Source organism: Vanrija pseudolonga, chromosome 5 (assembly GCF_020906515.1).
Source record: "Vanrija pseudolonga chromosome 5, complete sequence".
In the NCBI taxonomy this organism is placed as follows: Eukaryota; Fungi; Basidiomycota; class Tremellomycetes; order Trichosporonales; family Trichosporonaceae; genus Vanrija; species Vanrija pseudolonga.
Window position 1 is genome coordinate 621,925 of NC_085853.1, and position 15,295 is coordinate 637,219.

Sequence of the window (15,295 nt, forward strand, 5' to 3'; positions counted from 1 at the left end):
CACGACCCTCGGCGTAGCGCAGGAATCAATGTCGAGTGCCTCACCAAAAGGCTGCGGGCTTGGGGCGAGGCCGGGCGGTGGGAGCGTGCTGGCGAATGGGCAGTCGAGGAGGCGTTGGAATGGGGCGTAGAGCAGGGTCTGTTTTACGTTTGTGAGGGTGGATTTGCGGTTTGTACAGGTCGTGTGTCGTCATGAAGCCGACGAAGGACCCTGGCAAAGAGTGGGGCGGCGTGCTATACAAGTGCTTGTAATGATTACCCGCCACCAATGGCATGCTCACATTAGGCAAAAGGCCGAAATGTGCGTGCCGCGGAAATGTGCGAGACACTGAATCTGCGTGCGTGAGTGGGTCAAGGTGCAAAGCTGCTGTTGCTATGAGGAGACTGATGCATGTGGTGATTGTGTCTATGGGGGTGTCGTTTTGTCATGAGGGTCGCGTATTGTACGACGCGCCTGGAGGGAAGTGATGGATACAGAGGAGAAGAAAAATGGTAGTGTGGCCCGGGAATGCCGATAAAATACAGGAAATGGTTGTGTCTAGAGGGTGGAGGGAGGCGTTTGTTGCAGTCCGTCCGTGGGTGGTGACTTGCATTCGATGGTGGTGGTGGCGCCGCCGTCGATGGCTTGGGAGGCGTCGCGAGGCGCGGCCGGCGCGGGCCATCAAGACAGCAGTCCCGACTAATTTTTAATTTTCTTTGCGAGGGCAGGTGATCGTCGGCGGTATGGCGACTAGGCGCTAGTGGTCCCGCCTCATGCTGAGGGTGAGAGGAGGCCGAGTCCAAAGCGCGGCTCGTTGTCGTCGCTGCTGAGCTGGACGCCCGAGAGGCCGAGTGCGTTGCCCTCCAGCACGGGGCTGGCCTGCGGCGAGGGGTACGCCTGCACGGGGGAGAGGAGACGTGCGCGCGTCGAGTTTGAGCGCGACAGGCCGCCGTTGCTGTTCTCGTCCTTGAGCGTCTTGAGCGTCTTGAACTCGCGCTCGCGGGGCGTCGAGGGCATCGAGTCGGCGCGCCTCCTGCGCTTCTTGGCAAAGACAGCGACGAGGTCGAGAGGGGTGCCGGCGGGGTGGTAGTTCTCCATGATGCTAGGTGTAGTAGTGGTGGTGTTTTGGTGGAGAGGAGGAGGAGGAGTGATGACCGCGGCAGTGTCGATGGAGGACGACCAAGAAGTCATGCTACCACGAGTCTTTATAACGCGAGGGGTAGGGCTAGATTGCCGTGGCTGTAGTTTGTGATCTGCCTCAGGAACTGGCGTTGCAGGAGTAGGCATAAGTGACATTTGTCGCGGGCAAGCGCCAGGGTCCAAGACGGCTCCTCCTCGGCAGTCAGGGCGGTCGTCGAGCGGCGTTAGAGGCACACAGCCGCGGTGGGGAACATGGGCGCCGTTGTGGTTGCGAGGCATTCCGTTGGGCAGCTGGATGGTGGGTCCGGCAGGTGGGGCGACGGAACATGCCGCCTGCAGCCGGGCAGCAACAAGTTTTTTGAGTTGTTCGCGAACTTGGAAAGCATGGTCGACCGCGTGGTGGGGGTAGCGGTGGGGTTGCTTGGCAACTGCGGCGAGGGCAGCCAGTGCACGCAGGGCGGCAGCAGCTTGCAGGGCGGCTGGAGCCGATGCGGCAGCTGCTGCTGTTGGCACGGTTCGACACGGCTCCTGGGTGGTGAAGACACTGGTGAGGGTACGTTTTTCCGACTCTGTGCCTTCGGTGTTTGCCACGTTACAACTGCCGCCTCCGACACCGAAGTGCGACACTGGCTGTATCACGGGGGCCGGTGCAACAGCCGTCTCCGCCTGATCCGCCGCGGCAGTTGCAGCTGCGACGTCTGGAACAAGGTGTTAGCTGGGGGGCCACATGCACATGCTGCTGCTATCGTGACTGTCGCAGACACAATTCTAGGAATGGCTGGGGCGAGGTTGACGGAAATGGCGGCCGCGGGCATTCCGCACCAACAGCACCAGCACCTGGCGCCCGACGCGCTATTTTGCTATTTCCTATCCTCACCCCTCCCCTATCGTCGTAGTCGTCCTCGTTGTCGTGCTCGGCGTTGGCTGCAAAACTTGCAAACAACACGCCGCGACTCGACACGTGCAACACGGTAACACACGGGTACTCACCTCGAGCCCAGTTGCGGATGCGGTCCATCTTTGCGCGCTGCATCGAGTCCTGGGAGCGGAGCGCTGCCGCAAAGGCCTCGAGCTTGCATGCCGACTCGCCGAGGCTGTGGTTGAGATTGCCGCTGGATTGCGTCTTGAGCGTTGCCGCGTACGCGGCGCGCACGAGCTGCTGGAGGTACAGACGCTGGCGTGCCGCGTCTGCGGGGATGGCTGCGGAAGAAGGTCGCTGCTGGCTGGTCGTCGTTGGTTCACATGGGACAGGTGGTGCGGCTGTGGTCGCGACGGCTGGAGGGCTCGGCGCGGGTGTGTGAGGAGGGGGCACGGTAGCCTGCTGCGCGCGGCACTCGAGAATGTCGGGGATCGAGCTGGCAGAGAGGTTGAGCCACGGCCACTGCGCAGCTGCTTCGAGCATGGCGGGGGAAGGATTTGGGGTTGGGCGGGGGACGGACAGTGATGGTGGGTGGGGTGACGGCGGCGGCCGATAAGGTGCAGCAGAGCCAGGACTCTGCAGCTGTCAAGCTGGTTGCGGTGAACGAGGGTGCTGGAGTGATGGGCCTAGATGTATGTGTATGCAAGGATATGAATGTATTGTAAGCAAAAGTCTCTAGAATACGCGACGATGATCGTCGTTTGTGATGGTCCTCATGCATCCGATCGTTATCTCTGGACATGTGCTGGGTGGTGTGGCCTGGCTGGGTGGCCCGTGGGTGGGTGGCCGGGTGTAGCCTAGGCTCGATTCCCTCCCTCGCTCCGGTAACGGCCGTCGCCGACGACGGCGGGGCATGCAAATCTACCTATGACCGTGGTTCGCCGATTGTAGCTCTTCCACCAACCCGCCCACGCCGCTGCCCCTCCCTCTGGCTTCCGGGGCCCGCCGCGTCGCCAAAGCAAGGTCAGGCAGACGATGCTCGTGCGTACAGCATGCATGTACCTGCCTAGCATGCCCAGCTAGCCCAGACATGTCTGCGTCGGTCCCACGCGACAGCCACAGCCAACCACAATGCCATCCCACTCGGATTCCGATGCCAGCTGCTAAACGAAGCGACAACGACGGCCATCCTTGTCGTCCTGCCAAGAGCGGCGCTCAACGCCCGCTCCGTCCCCCGCCGCCCTCCGCCGCCCTCCGGCTTGTCCGGGGCCAGCGAGCGTCCACTCAATTTCCTATGCATGCCTGGCGCTGAATGGCAAAGGCCCAGAACCGTCCCCCCTGCCTGCGCCACGGCGCATTGTGGCGCCGCGGCAATTACCGCGCCCCACCCAGCCACTGAGTAGCGGCGCCATGGGCATGCCTTGGGCACATACAACACCCGAGCCGTGCACCCGTGGACAATGTCTGTCCGCCCGCTGCTGCTCCGAGAACAGGCAAAAGTCGCGCGTTTCTCACAGCCAGCCAGGCATCGGGTGCCGTGTCGATCCTCGAGTGGCGATGGTCGGAGGCCGGTCGGGTGTGCTGTTGCTGTTGCTGCTGGCAAGACTACGCGACTGGCGACTGGCGGCGACTTCGGCCGTTGCGGCGCGCGCGTCACGGCGACGAGGGAAATTCCTCCATTCCTCCACGGAGCGACAACTGCCGATGCAGCCCGCGGGGCCCAACGGAAATCAAGAGGGCAGGGGGGCGGATCATATAGGCGTGGAAAGTCTGATTCCGGTGCCTATAACTAAAACCACGCGTGCCTAATTCCACGCGACGTCCGCGTGGTTTGGCTGACCGTTGGACATGCCATCACGTGACGCCCGGACCCCCTCACCGCCTCCACCATCCACGCCCACTCGTCGTGTGCATCGTCGTCGAGATCGACGTATTGACATTTCCACGTCGCCACCCACCTCCCACACGCATCATGGACTACTCCAAGCTGCGCGCGCAGTTCAAGGACGAGTCGGAAGGGTCGAGCTGGACGGCAAAGCAGGAGCAGGTAAGTGGTGCCGCTGGGCGCGCGTGGTGTGGTGTTGTGACCTTCTTGAGGGAAGGTGATGTTCGTCGGGGGAAGGTCCTCAGATACCTTGTTCCACCTCACTACAGCCCCTCTGCGACATCGAGATCACACCCACTGACATACCAGGTCCTCCTCGAACCATATGACTACCTCTGCGGCATCCCAGGCAAGGAGGTCCGCTCCCACCTCATCGACGCGTTCAACCTGTGGCTCAAGGTGCCCGAGGACGACCTCGACGTGATTCGCAAGATTGTACGGATGCTGCATAATGCGAGCTTGTTGTGAGTCTACCTGTGGGGCGAGCTATAGCGAATCCCATGTCCCTCAGCTCCTCTTGACCTCTATGCTCACACGACAGGGTCGACGACGTCGAGGACGACTCGGAGCTGCGCCGCGGCGTACCCGTCGCGCACAAGGTCTACGGCGTGCCCCAGACCATCAACACGGCCAACTACGTCTACTTCCTCGCATTCCAGGAGCTCCTGTCGCTGAAGGAAGGCACGTCGGGCAAGAATATCACCAACGTGGACGTAACGGCAATGGTCAATGGTGAGTTGGAAGAATCGTAGGCCGACTAACTCTCCAGAGGAACTGCTCAACCTCCACCGCGGGCAGGGCATGGAGCTGTTCTACCGCGACAGCTTGACGTGCCCCACCGAGGAGGAATACGTCCAGATGGTCCTTGGAAGTGCGTCTGTTTCCGTGTCGTTAAGATCGAGCTGACGTCCAGAAACTGGCGGCCTGTTCCGCATCGCTGTCAAGCTCATGATGGCGCGGTCCAAATCCACTGTGTGGGTGTTAAGTGGCTTACCAGAACTGACCCCGTAGCGACTATGTTCCTCTGGTCAACCTCATCTCTGTGTGGTTCCAAATCCGTGACGACTACATGAACCTGGAGTCGGGCGAGGTGCGCTGCTGGAAACCCGCACAGGAGAGCGCTGACATCTCAGTACAAGTCTCGCAAGGGCTACTGCGAAGACTTGACCGAGGGCAAGTTTAGCTTCCCTGTCGTTCACGGCATTCGTGCAGACACGAGCAACCGGCAGATCTTGAGTGGGTCCGATGCTGGGTGTCATACGCTGACCCACCAGACGTGCTGCAGAAGAAGACGACGTCCCATAGCCTCAAAGCCCATACCGTCGACTACCTTCGCGACCACACAAAGTCGTTCGAGTACACGCGTCGAGTGCTCTCGCAGCTGCTCGACCAATTGAGGGAGGAACTGGCCTCGCTAGGCGGTAACAAGGCGCTCGAGGCCATCATCGCGAGGCTAGAGCTGCCCGAGCCCGAAGCAGTGGTCAGCGGCAAGGCGGAGTAACAGCAAGTAATCATTAAGTCATTTGTATAATACATAGCATGCACAACACAACACTGCACTCTAGAACGACCCACGGGGCACCTGCGGCAGGCCTGAGGTCGAGGTCAGCCAGCTCGGCCCCACACAGCACTCACCCTTTGACACCTCCTTCGCTCTAGCAGCCTGCTGCTTGCGTATCAAGTCTGCGCGGCGCGCCTCGAAGATGGACCGGTGGAGCGCATACTTTTTGTGCGTGGGCGCCGTGCTGGACGGGATATTGGCCGTGATCGGCGCAGGGGGAGTCTTGGGCTCGTCCTTGGCCCCCTCAGCACCACCGGTGAGGCCAACGGCGCTGCCCACGCCGCTGGCCACGCTCCCGACCCCACTCGCGATCCCGCTCGCGATCCCACCAAGGCTGAAAGCCGACGCCTTGTCCTTGTCCTTCTCTTTCTCCTTTTCCTCGGCCTTCTTCTCAGCCTTGCGCGCCTCGCGCACACCGTACTCGGCGACGACTTTACGGATATCCTCTGCGCTCGGCCCGGCAGCGGGCATGGCGAGGGCAGTCGCACTGGCGTCAGCGGTATCACCTCTGCTCAACATACAATCCGCTGCACGGTCAGCTACGCCGCTACGCCAGGTCACGTTCCACTCACGCATCCCCCAGGTGCCCGTCGCATGTGTACAGAAAGTCCTCGGACTTGAGCGTCGCGAGCACGGTCTGCGTCGGCCGGTGGCAGATGTAGCATGCGCGCGCGGTGGCTGTTTTCTGCGGGTGTCAGGGGTGTGGATACGGCGGATCGCCTCGCACGTCGCACGCACCCGCTCGTAGTAGACGTTCTGGATCGGCGCGGCCATGGTGGTAGTGTGATGGAGAGTGGAGAGAGGAGGGAGACAGACGTCAAGGTCGAAGTGGAGGGCCGTGACGCGGATGTCGCCGTTGACGATTCGCCGCCCAGCCCGCCGCTCAAAATGACGCCGCTGCGCACCTGGTTGCAGGTTGTTGTTTCGACAATCGCTCGACACTCGACACTTTACGCTACACCACCCAACCCACACCCCACCCACACCCCGATGCCCCGCAACCGCGGCGACAAGGCGCCGCCCGCGCGCCTCAAGCTCGTGGTGCGCCGCCTGCCGCCCACGCTCCCGCCCGACGTGTTCTGGAAGGCGGTCGCGCCGTACGTCGACGGCAAGAGCCAGTGGAGGCGATATGTGCAGGGCCGGCCAGGCGATGCGTAAGTAGCGAGTGGTGTACTGTCCTTCCAGCGCTATTGGGTGCTGGGAAGCGGCCTGCTCTGCTTCTTCGACCTCCCCTAACACCCCGCCCAGCTACGGCCAGCACCCAGTCCACTCGCGCGCGTACGCGCTCATGAGCGACATTGACTCGCTCGTCGCCTTTCATACCGGGTTCGACGGGCACCTCTTCCGCTCCAAGGCTGGTGAGTCGCCGATTCCAGCTGAAGTGCTAACTCGCGCCCAGGGGACGAGTACCAGGCCGTCGTCGAGTTCGCGCCCGTCGAGAAGACGCCGTTCAAGACCAAGCCCAAGAAGGACGAGCGGCAGGGGACGATTGAGAAGGGTGGGTGTGGGTGGGTTGGAGAGCTGTGCTGACTGCCTGCAGATGCCGACTACATTTCCTTCCTTGAAAGCTTAGATGCCAAGGCGAACGAGCCTGCGCCGGTGGTTGAGACAACAGGTGGGTACGTAGAACGTGCCATCCTGACCCACCAGCGCCGCCAGCCCAGCCGACGACGACGCCGTTATTAGACGCGTTACGCGCCGCCGCGTCCAAATCCAAGTCCAAGTCGAAGAAGAAGGGCAAGGACAAGGACAAGGCCGAGAAGGGCGTGAAGGGCGAAGGCGCCAAGGCCGCCGCCCTGGCCGCCATCTCCGAGGCAGCGTCCAAGCGCGCGCCGCGCGACAAGACGGGCGGCGTCATCATGGTCGCCGGCAAGGGACGCGAGGTGTTCGTCGCACCGGCGGACGACACGAGCGCAGACAGCAAGCGCAGCGGGGCGGGCGGTCAAGCCAGCGCCAGCGCCAACGGCGGAGCGGGCAGCAAGGAGCCCAAGGACAAGAAGAAGAAGCCCAAGCCCAAGAAGAAGGACGAGAAGGAGGGCGGCGGCGGAGGCGGCGAGGGTGAGGCTGGGGAGGGAGATAAGAAGGACGGGGAGAAGAAGGGCCGACAGCGTGGCAACCGTGGACGGAATCGCAAGGACGGAGAAGGGGAGGCTGGGGCGGGTGCCGGGGCGGGTGCAGGTGCTGGGGCAGGTGCCGGGGCCGGAGCTGGGGCTGGAGCTGGAGCAGGTGCTGGTGCCGGCGCCGCCGAGGGCAGCACTCCCAAGCCGCGCAAGGAGCGTCCACCGCGCGAGGAGAAGAGCGGCGGCGGCGGCGGCGGCGGCGGCGGTGGAGGCGGGAGGAATCGCGGGCGCGGACGCGGAGGAGGTGGTGGTGGTGGCGGCGGCGGCGGTGGTGACAGCGGCGGCATTGCAGCCAGCGAGGCGCGTATCGACATGTAGTCGTCACCAGTTTGTCGTCTTGGACGCCACGTCTGTCCTTGCCTCTATGGCACCGCTTCGACCTCTGCCAGCTCCGCCACGCTACCTGCGGCTCGCGCGCTCTCTCGCGCACCCACCAGGCGACGCACGGCTGCCGCCTGCGAGTTCCCTCCGAGCCACTGCATTGTGAGAGTAGCATATAGCATTTGTGCATGTATGGTCGTCTAAGTGTACAGTTGTTGCTGCTGCTGTTGTTGTTCTATCTGTCGTCGTTATCGTCGGCGAGTGCAGCCGCCTCAACGGCGCGCAGCTCGTCCCAGCGCCAATCGCGTGCCCAGCCCACGCGCCCGTTCTTGGAAAGCAGCAACACCTCGTCCTCTGGGCGCTGCGTGAACGACCCGTTCATGACGGCGCCAACTTGCCCGGACACGGCGTCATGCCACGCCACCGCCGCGTCCTCCTCGTCGGCGCTGAGGACCGACAGCCGGAGGTGCTGGATGGCGGTATCTGACCCGTGCGTCACCAGCCCGCCGGTCCCCAGCGCGCGCGGGACCATCTCGACGGCGTAGCGTACCGTCGGGAGCGCGGGCGCCAAGTCGCGGCACAGCAGGCGGACAGGGAGGTGGACCTGCCCGTCGGCGAGGACGCGGCCGAGGCGGGCTTGGCACTGCGCGCGGGGTGCGTCTGCGTCGAGAGGCGGGTACGCCGCGAGCAGCCTCTGGGCAACATCGAGCGGGTAGTACCGCGCCACGTTGGGCAGCAGGTCCGTTGCCGTGGTCACGTCGTGCACGATGCCGTAGAACGCGTCCTCGTCGCGCACGTCGCCTGCGATGACGCAGCGCACGCCGGCGGCGGACAGCGCGGCACCGAGGCCGCCCGAGCGCTGGAACGCCATCTGGTCTGCGCGCAGCCATCCGGCCTCGACGACGCCGCGGAAGGTCGAGTGCAGGCCCATGTTCTCGACGGCGGCGACGAGCGCCGCAGTGGGGTATCGCGCCGTGTCGCGCAGCTCGGCGAGGATGCTTGGCGAGGCGGGGTCCGCGCCGAGCTGCGCGCAGAAGGCGGCGAACTGCGTTTCCCGCTCGGACGGCGTAAGCGGGTCACTTACGATGCCGTTGGACTGGAGTAGAGCGGTCACGAACGGCGCCGGCGCGGGCGACAGCGCCGCGGCGCGGTGCAGCAGCTGGTGCACGACGTGCGCGCCGCCGCTCAGCCCGGAGAGGTGTACCTGCGCCGGGTCGCCGCCAAAGCTCGCAATGTGGCGCTGTACCCACTCGAGGCCGAGCCACACGTCCTTGAAGCCGTAGTTGCCAGGTATACCCGCCGAAGCCGACGCGAGGAAGCCCAGCGCGCTCAGCCGGTGCCCGAGCAGCACGCGCACCTCGTGCCGCGCCTCGGCCGCAAAGAACTGCTGGTTGTAGTGCTGCCCCGACGTGCTTCCGAACTGCAGGAACCCGCCGTGGACGAACACGCGGACTGGGAGGCGCGGCGGGTGCGACAGGTCGACGCCTGACGGCACGTAGATGTCCGCGAAGAACGGGTTCTCGGTCGGCGCGCCCTGCCCTAGCCGGTCGCGTATGGGGACTGGGGTGGCGTCAGCTGCGGAGAGAAGCTACAGCTGCACACGCGACCCACTCTGTGCGGTGTAGGACCTGCCCGGCTGAGCACAGTACAGCCCGTCCACGGTGTACTCGTGCTCGGTTGGATACCGGTAGCTAGGGGGCAGGGGGCGGGGGTCCTCCCAGCGCGCGACGTCGAGGCCGTAGGGGACGTCTGGGGTGGGAGTCAGCGACTGGGGGAACTGGAGGCGGGAGAAGGGCTCGCGGTGCGCGCTCGCCCGCCACTCCATCGCGCACTCACTCAGAAACACCTGGCACCCGTTGCGCACACGCCCGCCGACGACGCGCCCGTGCGCCGTCGTGGCCGCCACGCGCGCCGAGGAGGCCAGGCGCAGCTGGTCGGCCGTCATGTCGCTGCGTGCCGTGGTGGTGCAGTCGAGCGGGGCGACCATGGCGACAAGGGGTGGGAGCTAGGCCAAGCAATGCTGGGCAAGAAACGCAGGCGGCGACGAAGGCAGAGAGAGAGAGTATTTGTACTTGCTCCGCTCCCACCGACCCCCGCCCGCAGCCCCAACCCGCAGCCCCATCGGCCTCGCAGGGAAGCTGCCCGAGATCCATTGCCTTCCCTGATCGGTCGGTCACGGCTCGGCCAAAGTAGACGCCGAGGCGAGTGGTGTCAAGCGGAGAGACGTGGTTGGGCAGTGACGGGTGGTGGGTGGTGCAAAGTCGGCATCTTGGGTTTAGTGGCCGAGTGGTGGGAAAATGCCCCCGGCTGCCTTGGGGCGAGACGACTCCTGGGCTCCTGGCTGCAGCCTCGGCTTGTGGTCGGGCGTTCCGGCGCTTGGGCGCGTGGGGACACGCAGAAACGTGGCCTGCCGACGCGTGTGTCTTGTCTTTGTCTTCTTGCCTTGCGTTGTACAACTCGCAACTGCGCGACGCTGACTTGTGCCAGCTGTACCAAGTCCGACTTACCATGTTGACTGATTCCTACTCACGCCTGCTGACATCACAGCCAGCCAGCAAGCGAGCCAGACGTCACGTGCCGGGAAAACCATTCTCTCCAGCAGCCTCAGCCAGCCAGCCAGCCAGCCTCCTCACAATGGCGCAACCGGCGTCTGTCAGTCTCTTGGCTGCCTCGCAAAGTCGACAACACCCAACGTAGACTCAAGCAGCGCAGGGAGACGTCCTCGAGCGATACTGAGGCAAGGTGACGGCGAACCAAGGAACAGCCGTTAACCCGCACCACCCCACACACTTATCATGGCGACGACCAACTCGCTCTCCCTCTCCCCGCACCCCTCACTCGGGTCGACACGGACCGACGAGCACGAGCTGCGCGCCGGCGCTGATGCCGACACCGCGGGGCCCAAGGCTGCACATGTACCCCCCGCCGCCATCTCGCCAGAGGACAATGCGAGGGTACTCCACAAGCTCGACCTGGTGGGTGCTGCTGTTGTCTCCACCTCATCAGTCCAACTAACCCGCCCAGGTGCTCATCCCGCTCACGATGGGCGCGTACACCCTGCAGTATATTGACCGCTCGGCCATGAGGTGGGTTGCAACCCCGCGCGTGCTGGCGCACGCGCTCACATCCCAGCTACGCCGCCGTCTTCACCTTCCGCAAGGACCTGCACCTCACGCCCAAGCAGTACGAGTGGCTCGGGAGCGTCTACTTCTTCGGATACTTGTTCTTCGAGTTCCCCGGCTCGTGGCTGCTCCAGCGCCTGCCAATATCGAAGGTTATGGGCGTGCTCGTGCTCGTGTGGGGCATCTTGCTGATGTGCATGGCTGCCCCGCGCTCGTTTGGCGGGATGGCGGCCATCCGCACGCTGCTCGGCGCGTCCGAGGCGCTCGTGACCCCCGGGTTCGTCCTGCTCTTCGCCCGCTTCTACCGGCGCGACGAGCAGCCCCTGCGTGTCGGGCTATGGTACTGCTGTAACGGCCTCGGGTCCTTCACTGGCGCGCTGATATCCTACGGCATGGGCCATGTGCATGTGCGCGGCCTGCCGAACTGGGCGTGGATTTTCTTGTTGAACGGCATGATCACGATCGTGTTTGCGGGCGTGTTCCTGCTGCTGTGCCCCGAGTCGCCGGAGAAGTGGAGCAGGTTGACGCCGCATGAGCGGCATGTCGCGCTCGAGCGCGTCCGCGGGAACAAGAGCTCGCTGCATGATCGCCATTGGAAGTGGGGCCAGGTGGCGGAGGCGTTGTTGCCTTGGCGGGATCCCCAGGGCTGGGCGTATTTTGTCATCACGCTGTGTATCAGTGAGTCGGCGAGCACGAGCGTAGCGAGTGGGACGGGGCGCGGCCATCGTGGCAGCGAAGGCGTGTCCCCACCTACCGCGGCTCTCAGACGACCTTAGAGCCACACTCACACCCCAGCCATCCCAAACGGCGGCGTCGCCGTCTTCCTACACTTAATCGTAAGCTCCCCTGCCCAAACCCACCCGCTGACCCCAGCTCCAATCGTACGGCTACAGCGCGTTCAAGACGATCCTGTACGGCCTCCCACAGGCCGTCATGCAGATCATCTTTCCCCTGTCGGGCGCGTACATTGCCCGCAAGGTACCCAACGCGCGGTGCTACGTCATGATGGCTTATGTGGGTTGGGAGACGCGGCGGCGCCTCCGTCTTGCGCTGACCCGCACGCAGATGCTGCCTAGTATCCTCGGCACGGTGCTCCAGTACCGCCGCCTAAGCCAGGGCGCGCTGCGTGAGTACCCCGTCCCCCCCTGCCCTGCTCACCCCAGTCTTCGGCTACTACATCATGGGCGCGTACGTCGCGGCGTACGGCATCATCTTCGGCGCGCCCGGCGCCAACATCGCAGGCTACACGAAGAAGGTGGTCGTCGGGGCCATGATATTCGTGTCGTACGCCGTGGGCAACATCATCGGGCCGCACCTGTTCAAGTCGACCGAGAGCCCGCCCTACCGCACCGGCATGCTGACGTGTATCGTGTGCTTCTCGGCCGCGGTGCCCATGAGCTTTGCGCTCCGGTGCTACTATGTACGCGAGAATGCGCGCCGCGACCGCCTCCAAGCGGCCATGGGGATGGCATATGATCCCGCCGAAGGCGACTTTAGCGATCGTACCGACGTCGAGAACCTCGGGTTCAGGTATGCTTTGTAGGGACGTAGATGGGGAGACTGTTGTATGCTACTACTTGGGTGTGAGTGCGTGTGTACTGGTGGCACGGGCTCGAGCGCGCGAGTCAGCCCTGCGACGTTGCGAAGAGTCCCGATGCCGCCCATGGACGACCTCGCCTGGATCTACCGCATTCGTCGATACCCGGCAGCTATGCACGCACGCCCGCACGACCCGCGCTGCACCCGCCCACTCCGGCGATTCCGGGGGCATGTTGTGCGCAATCACCGCACGCGCGGGCGGCTGGGAGCACGGGTGGCGCGTTCTCGAACACGCTGTGGCCGAGATTAGCCCCCAAGCGTGCCACGACCGCCGACAACCTCCATGCACACCTCATGCATCTAGATTTGTACTTCTTGTTGGTTGGCCTCTGCTGTGTCTGTTCGCACCCGCACACGCTACAGCTTGGATGCCTGGGGCACGCGTGCCAGCTGCCCGATGACCAGGTCGGCGGCCTTCTCGGCCAGCCCGATCGAGCTTTGATATCTGAGTGGGGTGTGGGTTAATTACGACCCACTCGTGCTCAGACCGCAGGCTCAACTCACCCCTTTCCGCCGGGCCCGTACGCGTGCACCACGGCGACCTTTCGTCTCCTCGGCGCGCGCGACCGCGGCGACAGGTGCGAGTAGGTGCCGACCGCAGGGCCGCCGACCTCGCGCTGCTCGACCTCGAGCCGCACGCCGCCCTGGCGCGCCGGCCGCAGCCCGACGTTGTGCGACACAATTTCAATGTCGCGCCACGACTTGCCGTTCGGGCCTGCTAGCAGAGGCTCGAGGGCATAGCAGTCCTTGAGGATACGCTCGGCGGTGCCAAGGTCGGGCAGCACGCTGTGGTTGTCCCGGTTGTACGTGCCGCCCAGGATGACGGTGCCCTCGGGTCCTGGCCGAGGAATAATGTACGCCATTTCAGAGATCGGTGCTGCGCGTGGTCAGCGACGCGAGGCGAAAGTCAGCGGGACCCACCTGGACCCGACTTGCCAGGCGCAGGGTCAAACACCTTGTCTACTGACATGACGCAGGTGTTGACCAGCGGCGCCTTGACGAGCACAGTCTGTCCGCCAGCAGGGTACATCTTGTCGTCCTCGACGCCAATCAGGGAGCGGTTGCCGAGGGCCAGGGCGTTGACGATGAGGTCGACCGAGCCAGTCTCGGGCAAGTCGTACGCCTCATCGAGGGACGCCAGCCGCCGGCGGATAATTGGCACACCGCGGTCCCGCAGCCCCTTGGCGAGGTGCTGCAGGTAGTTTGGCGCGTGCAGGATGTACGAGTCAAAGTGTATGCTCGTCGGGAAGCCTCCGGGCAGCGGCGCGTCGGGCGTCGCGTCAACCTTCCTGCACTGTGGTATAGTGTGAGCAGCAGGTCAGGTCAGGTCAGTTGAATGCCGGTGCTAAGCGCGCCATCGGTGACCAGAGAGAGGATCGCCGACCCACTTCTGCCACTAAGCGCGCCAGTCCGACGAAACGGACTGCATGCACGCCCGCCCCACTCCCACTCACGTTGGGCACAAGCGAGCTGAACCATGGCAGCGGCTCATTGGGGTCGTCTGACACGACGACGAACGGGATGAGCTTGCACAGGTCTGGGTGGTCGCGAGCCACGACCGACAGCTTCTTGAACGTGATGGCGTCCCACTCGGCCTCTGGAGTGCCGGCTTCCTCAAACGACTGCCAGTTGCATCCCTGTCTCGGTCAGTTGATGCATGCGGGTTTGCGGGTTCCGGCCGACTGGCCGGCGAGTGCGAGGGTGCTGCGCTGCCGATCTCGGTCGGGCTGTGGCCGAGCTCGCTGCGAGCGGCGCGCGGCACCATGCGGGGTCGCCGACGACGACCACGCGGACTGACTCACGGCCCAGGGGCTTGCAAAGCCGGTGCTTGTCAGGTCCTCTGGAAGGTCGCGCGCGACAATGGCAACCTTCAAGCCGCGGTTGATGAGCTCGGTCGCAATTGACAAGCCATAGACTGCGTGGTGTCTCAGTGGGCCGCGTGGGACGCCTCACACACACCTCCGGCACCAAGCACAAGTGCGTCGAAGCCCATGTTGTTGATGCTTGGTTGTTGTTGCTCCTGTGTTGCCGAGCAAAGCGAAGAGCCAAGGGAAGCAAGGAGAAGACGGCGGGGTTAGGGGGTCGGGGGTTGGGGGGACGGGGGGGACGGCGTGGGACGAAGCGCCGTTCGCCTAGGTCGGTCGGTCGGTCGTGTGGTGAAAGCTGAGCAAGATGAGAGACGTGGTGAGATTGGTTGGAGGGTGGCTGCGCGTCGAGATGATTGGGGGATGGGGGTCCGTGGCCCCAGCAAGAGGTGGGCCAGCAACGCGCTGTGATACGTTGGAGATATCAGGGTTTGGCTTGGCTTATGCGGCTCGGACACGTCTGACTCGCCGTGCTGCTGTACATGCTGACTCGGGGTCTGCCTGCCTGCCTGGTTGCACCCAGACAACCACTCAGAAGCGGCCTCTCGGCTAACAGGGCCGGGACCCCCGAGCCGGAACAAGACACGGAGACCGATGGGTACCGGTGGGCGGCGGCGGGCTACGCGACACACACGCCGGCGCGAATCACCGCACTCGGCTGTCTCGCTCTGGGCTGTGCTCCTGCCCATGCACACCCGCGGCTGCCATGGCTGTTGGGGCGGCGCCTCCCTCGGCGGCGGAGGCGGCGGCGGTGGTGGTGGGTGTGGCTGAGCGATGTGATTCCACTCCACGGACCTTTGGCTTGAAGGGAAATGACCGTTCTTTCAGGACCCGAGGAGCGAGA

The 15,295-nt window shown here is 64.3% G+C and overlaps 7 protein-coding genes across 7 annotated transcripts; 3 read left to right on the forward strand and 4 right to left on the reverse strand.

Annotated features, from left to right (window-relative positions):
• Positions 1-367: 367 nt before the first annotated feature.
• LOC62_05G006932 (uncharacterized protein) lies at positions 368-2,725 on the reverse strand. Its single transcript, XM_062773448.1, has 3 exons — positions 2,110-2,725; positions 1,997-2,043; positions 368-1,817 (listed from the first exon to the last, which is right to left on the reverse strand). The coding sequence occupies exons 1-3, from the start codon at positions 2,519-2,521 to the stop codon at positions 1,755-1,757; spliced, it is 522 nt and encodes a 173-aa protein (XP_062629432.1). The 5' UTR covers positions 2,522-2,725; the 3' UTR covers positions 368-1,754.
• Positions 2,726-3,950: 1,225 nt separating this feature from the next.
• On the forward strand, positions 3,951-5,364 carry carG (Geranylgeranyl pyrophosphate synthase; the record flags this gene model as incomplete). Its single annotated transcript, XM_062773449.1, has 8 exons — positions 3,951-4,025; positions 4,173-4,327; positions 4,405-4,595; positions 4,633-4,734; positions 4,777-4,837; positions 4,875-4,953; positions 4,997-5,099; positions 5,138-5,364. The coding sequence occupies 8 exons, from the start codon at positions 3,951-3,953 to the stop codon at positions 5,362-5,364; spliced, it is 993 nt and encodes a 330-aa protein (XP_062629433.1).
• Positions 5,365-5,424: 60 nt separating this feature from the next.
• Positions 5,425-6,198, reverse strand: SPBC32H8.01c (UPF0589 protein; the record flags this gene model as incomplete). Its single annotated transcript, XM_062773450.1, has 4 exons — positions 5,425-5,456; positions 5,499-5,911; positions 5,997-6,109; positions 6,163-6,198. The coding sequence occupies 4 exons, from the start codon at positions 6,196-6,198 to the stop codon at positions 5,425-5,427; spliced, it is 594 nt and encodes a 197-aa protein (XP_062629434.1).
• A 203-nt stretch (positions 6,199-6,401) lies between these two features.
• On the forward strand, positions 6,402-7,862 carry UPF3 (Regulator of nonsense transcripts UPF3; the record flags this gene model as incomplete). Its single annotated transcript, XM_062773451.1, has 5 exons — positions 6,402-6,578; positions 6,673-6,782; positions 6,824-6,922; positions 6,965-7,039; positions 7,075-7,862. The coding sequence occupies exons 1-5, from the start codon at positions 6,415-6,417 to the stop codon at positions 7,860-7,862; spliced, it is 1,236 nt and encodes a 411-aa protein (XP_062629435.1). The 5' UTR covers positions 6,402-6,414.
• Positions 7,863-8,049: 187 nt separating this feature from the next.
• SPCC417.12_1 (putative esterase/lipase) lies at positions 8,050-10,045 on the reverse strand. Its single transcript, XM_062773452.1, has 3 exons — positions 9,702-10,045; positions 9,477-9,614; positions 8,050-9,425 (listed from the first exon to the last, which is right to left on the reverse strand). The coding sequence occupies exons 1-3, from the start codon at positions 9,850-9,852 to the stop codon at positions 8,101-8,103; spliced, it is 1,614 nt and encodes a 537-aa protein (XP_062629436.1). The 5' UTR covers positions 9,853-10,045; the 3' UTR covers positions 8,050-8,100.
• Positions 10,046-10,574: 529 nt separating this feature from the next.
• Positions 10,575-12,530, forward strand: SPCC417.10_10 (putative transporter; the record flags this gene model as incomplete). The annotated part of the gene is made up of 7 exons (XM_062773453.1): positions 10,575-10,840; positions 10,890-10,951; positions 10,998-11,665; positions 11,783-11,823; positions 11,861-12,001; positions 12,053-12,113; positions 12,151-12,530. The coding sequence occupies exons 1-7, from the start codon at positions 10,661-10,663 to the stop codon at positions 12,528-12,530; spliced, it is 1,533 nt and encodes a 510-aa protein (XP_062629437.1). The 5' UTR covers positions 10,575-10,660.
• Positions 12,531-12,673: 143 nt separating this feature from the next.
• Positions 12,674-14,648, reverse strand: DAO1_3 (D-amino-acid oxidase). Its single transcript, XM_062773454.1, has 6 exons — positions 14,546-14,648; positions 14,389-14,501; positions 14,041-14,223; positions 13,508-13,880; positions 13,091-13,463; positions 12,674-13,031 (listed from the first exon to the last, which is right to left on the reverse strand). Exons 1-6 carry the CDS (start codon positions 14,577-14,579, stop codon positions 12,944-12,946), a joined length of 1,164 nt encoding a protein of 387 aa, XP_062629438.1. The 5' UTR covers positions 14,580-14,648; the 3' UTR covers positions 12,674-12,943.
• Between the last annotated feature and the right edge of the window lie 647 nt (positions 14,649-15,295).

Excerpts from the sequence above, each read along its gene's own strand:
- DAO1_3 (XM_062773454.1), bottom strand. The coding sequence starts at position 14,579 with ATGGGCTTCGACGCACTTGTGCTTGGTGCCGGAG. Across the intron at positions 13,464-13,507 it reads GCCTGGCAAGTCGGGTCCAG|CACCGATCTCTGAAATGGCG; the intron begins GTGGGTCCCGCT and ends GACCACGCGCAG. Across the intron at positions 13,032-13,090 it reads TACGGGCCCGGCGGAAAGGG|ATATCAAAGCTCGATCGGGC; the intron begins GTGAGTTGAGCC and ends CACCCCACTCAG.
- LOC62_05G006932 (XM_062773448.1), bottom strand. The coding sequence starts at position 2,521 with ATGCTCGAAGCAGCTGCGCAGTGGCCGTGGCTCAACCTCTCTGCCAGC. Across the intron at positions 2,044-2,109 it reads CATCCGCAACTGGGCTCGAG|CCAACGCCGAGCACGACAAC; the intron begins GTGAGTACCCGT and ends CAAGTTTTGCAG. Across the intron at positions 1,818-1,996 it reads ACTACGACGATAGGGGAGGG|ACGTCGCAGCTGCAACTGCC; the intron begins GTGAGGATAGGA and ends ACCTTGTTCCAG.
- SPCC417.12_1 (XM_062773452.1), bottom strand. The coding sequence starts at position 9,852 with ATGGTCGCCCCGCTCGACTGCACCACCACGGCACGCAGCGACATGACG. Across the intron at positions 9,615-9,701 it reads CGGGTGCCAGGTGTTTCTGA|ACGTCCCCTACGGCCTCGAC; the intron begins GTGAGTGCGCGA and ends CTCCCACCCCAG. Across the intron at positions 9,426-9,476 it reads CAGGTCCTACACCGCACAGA|TCCCCATACGCGACCGGCTA; the intron begins GTGGGTCGCGTG and ends ACGCCACCCCAG.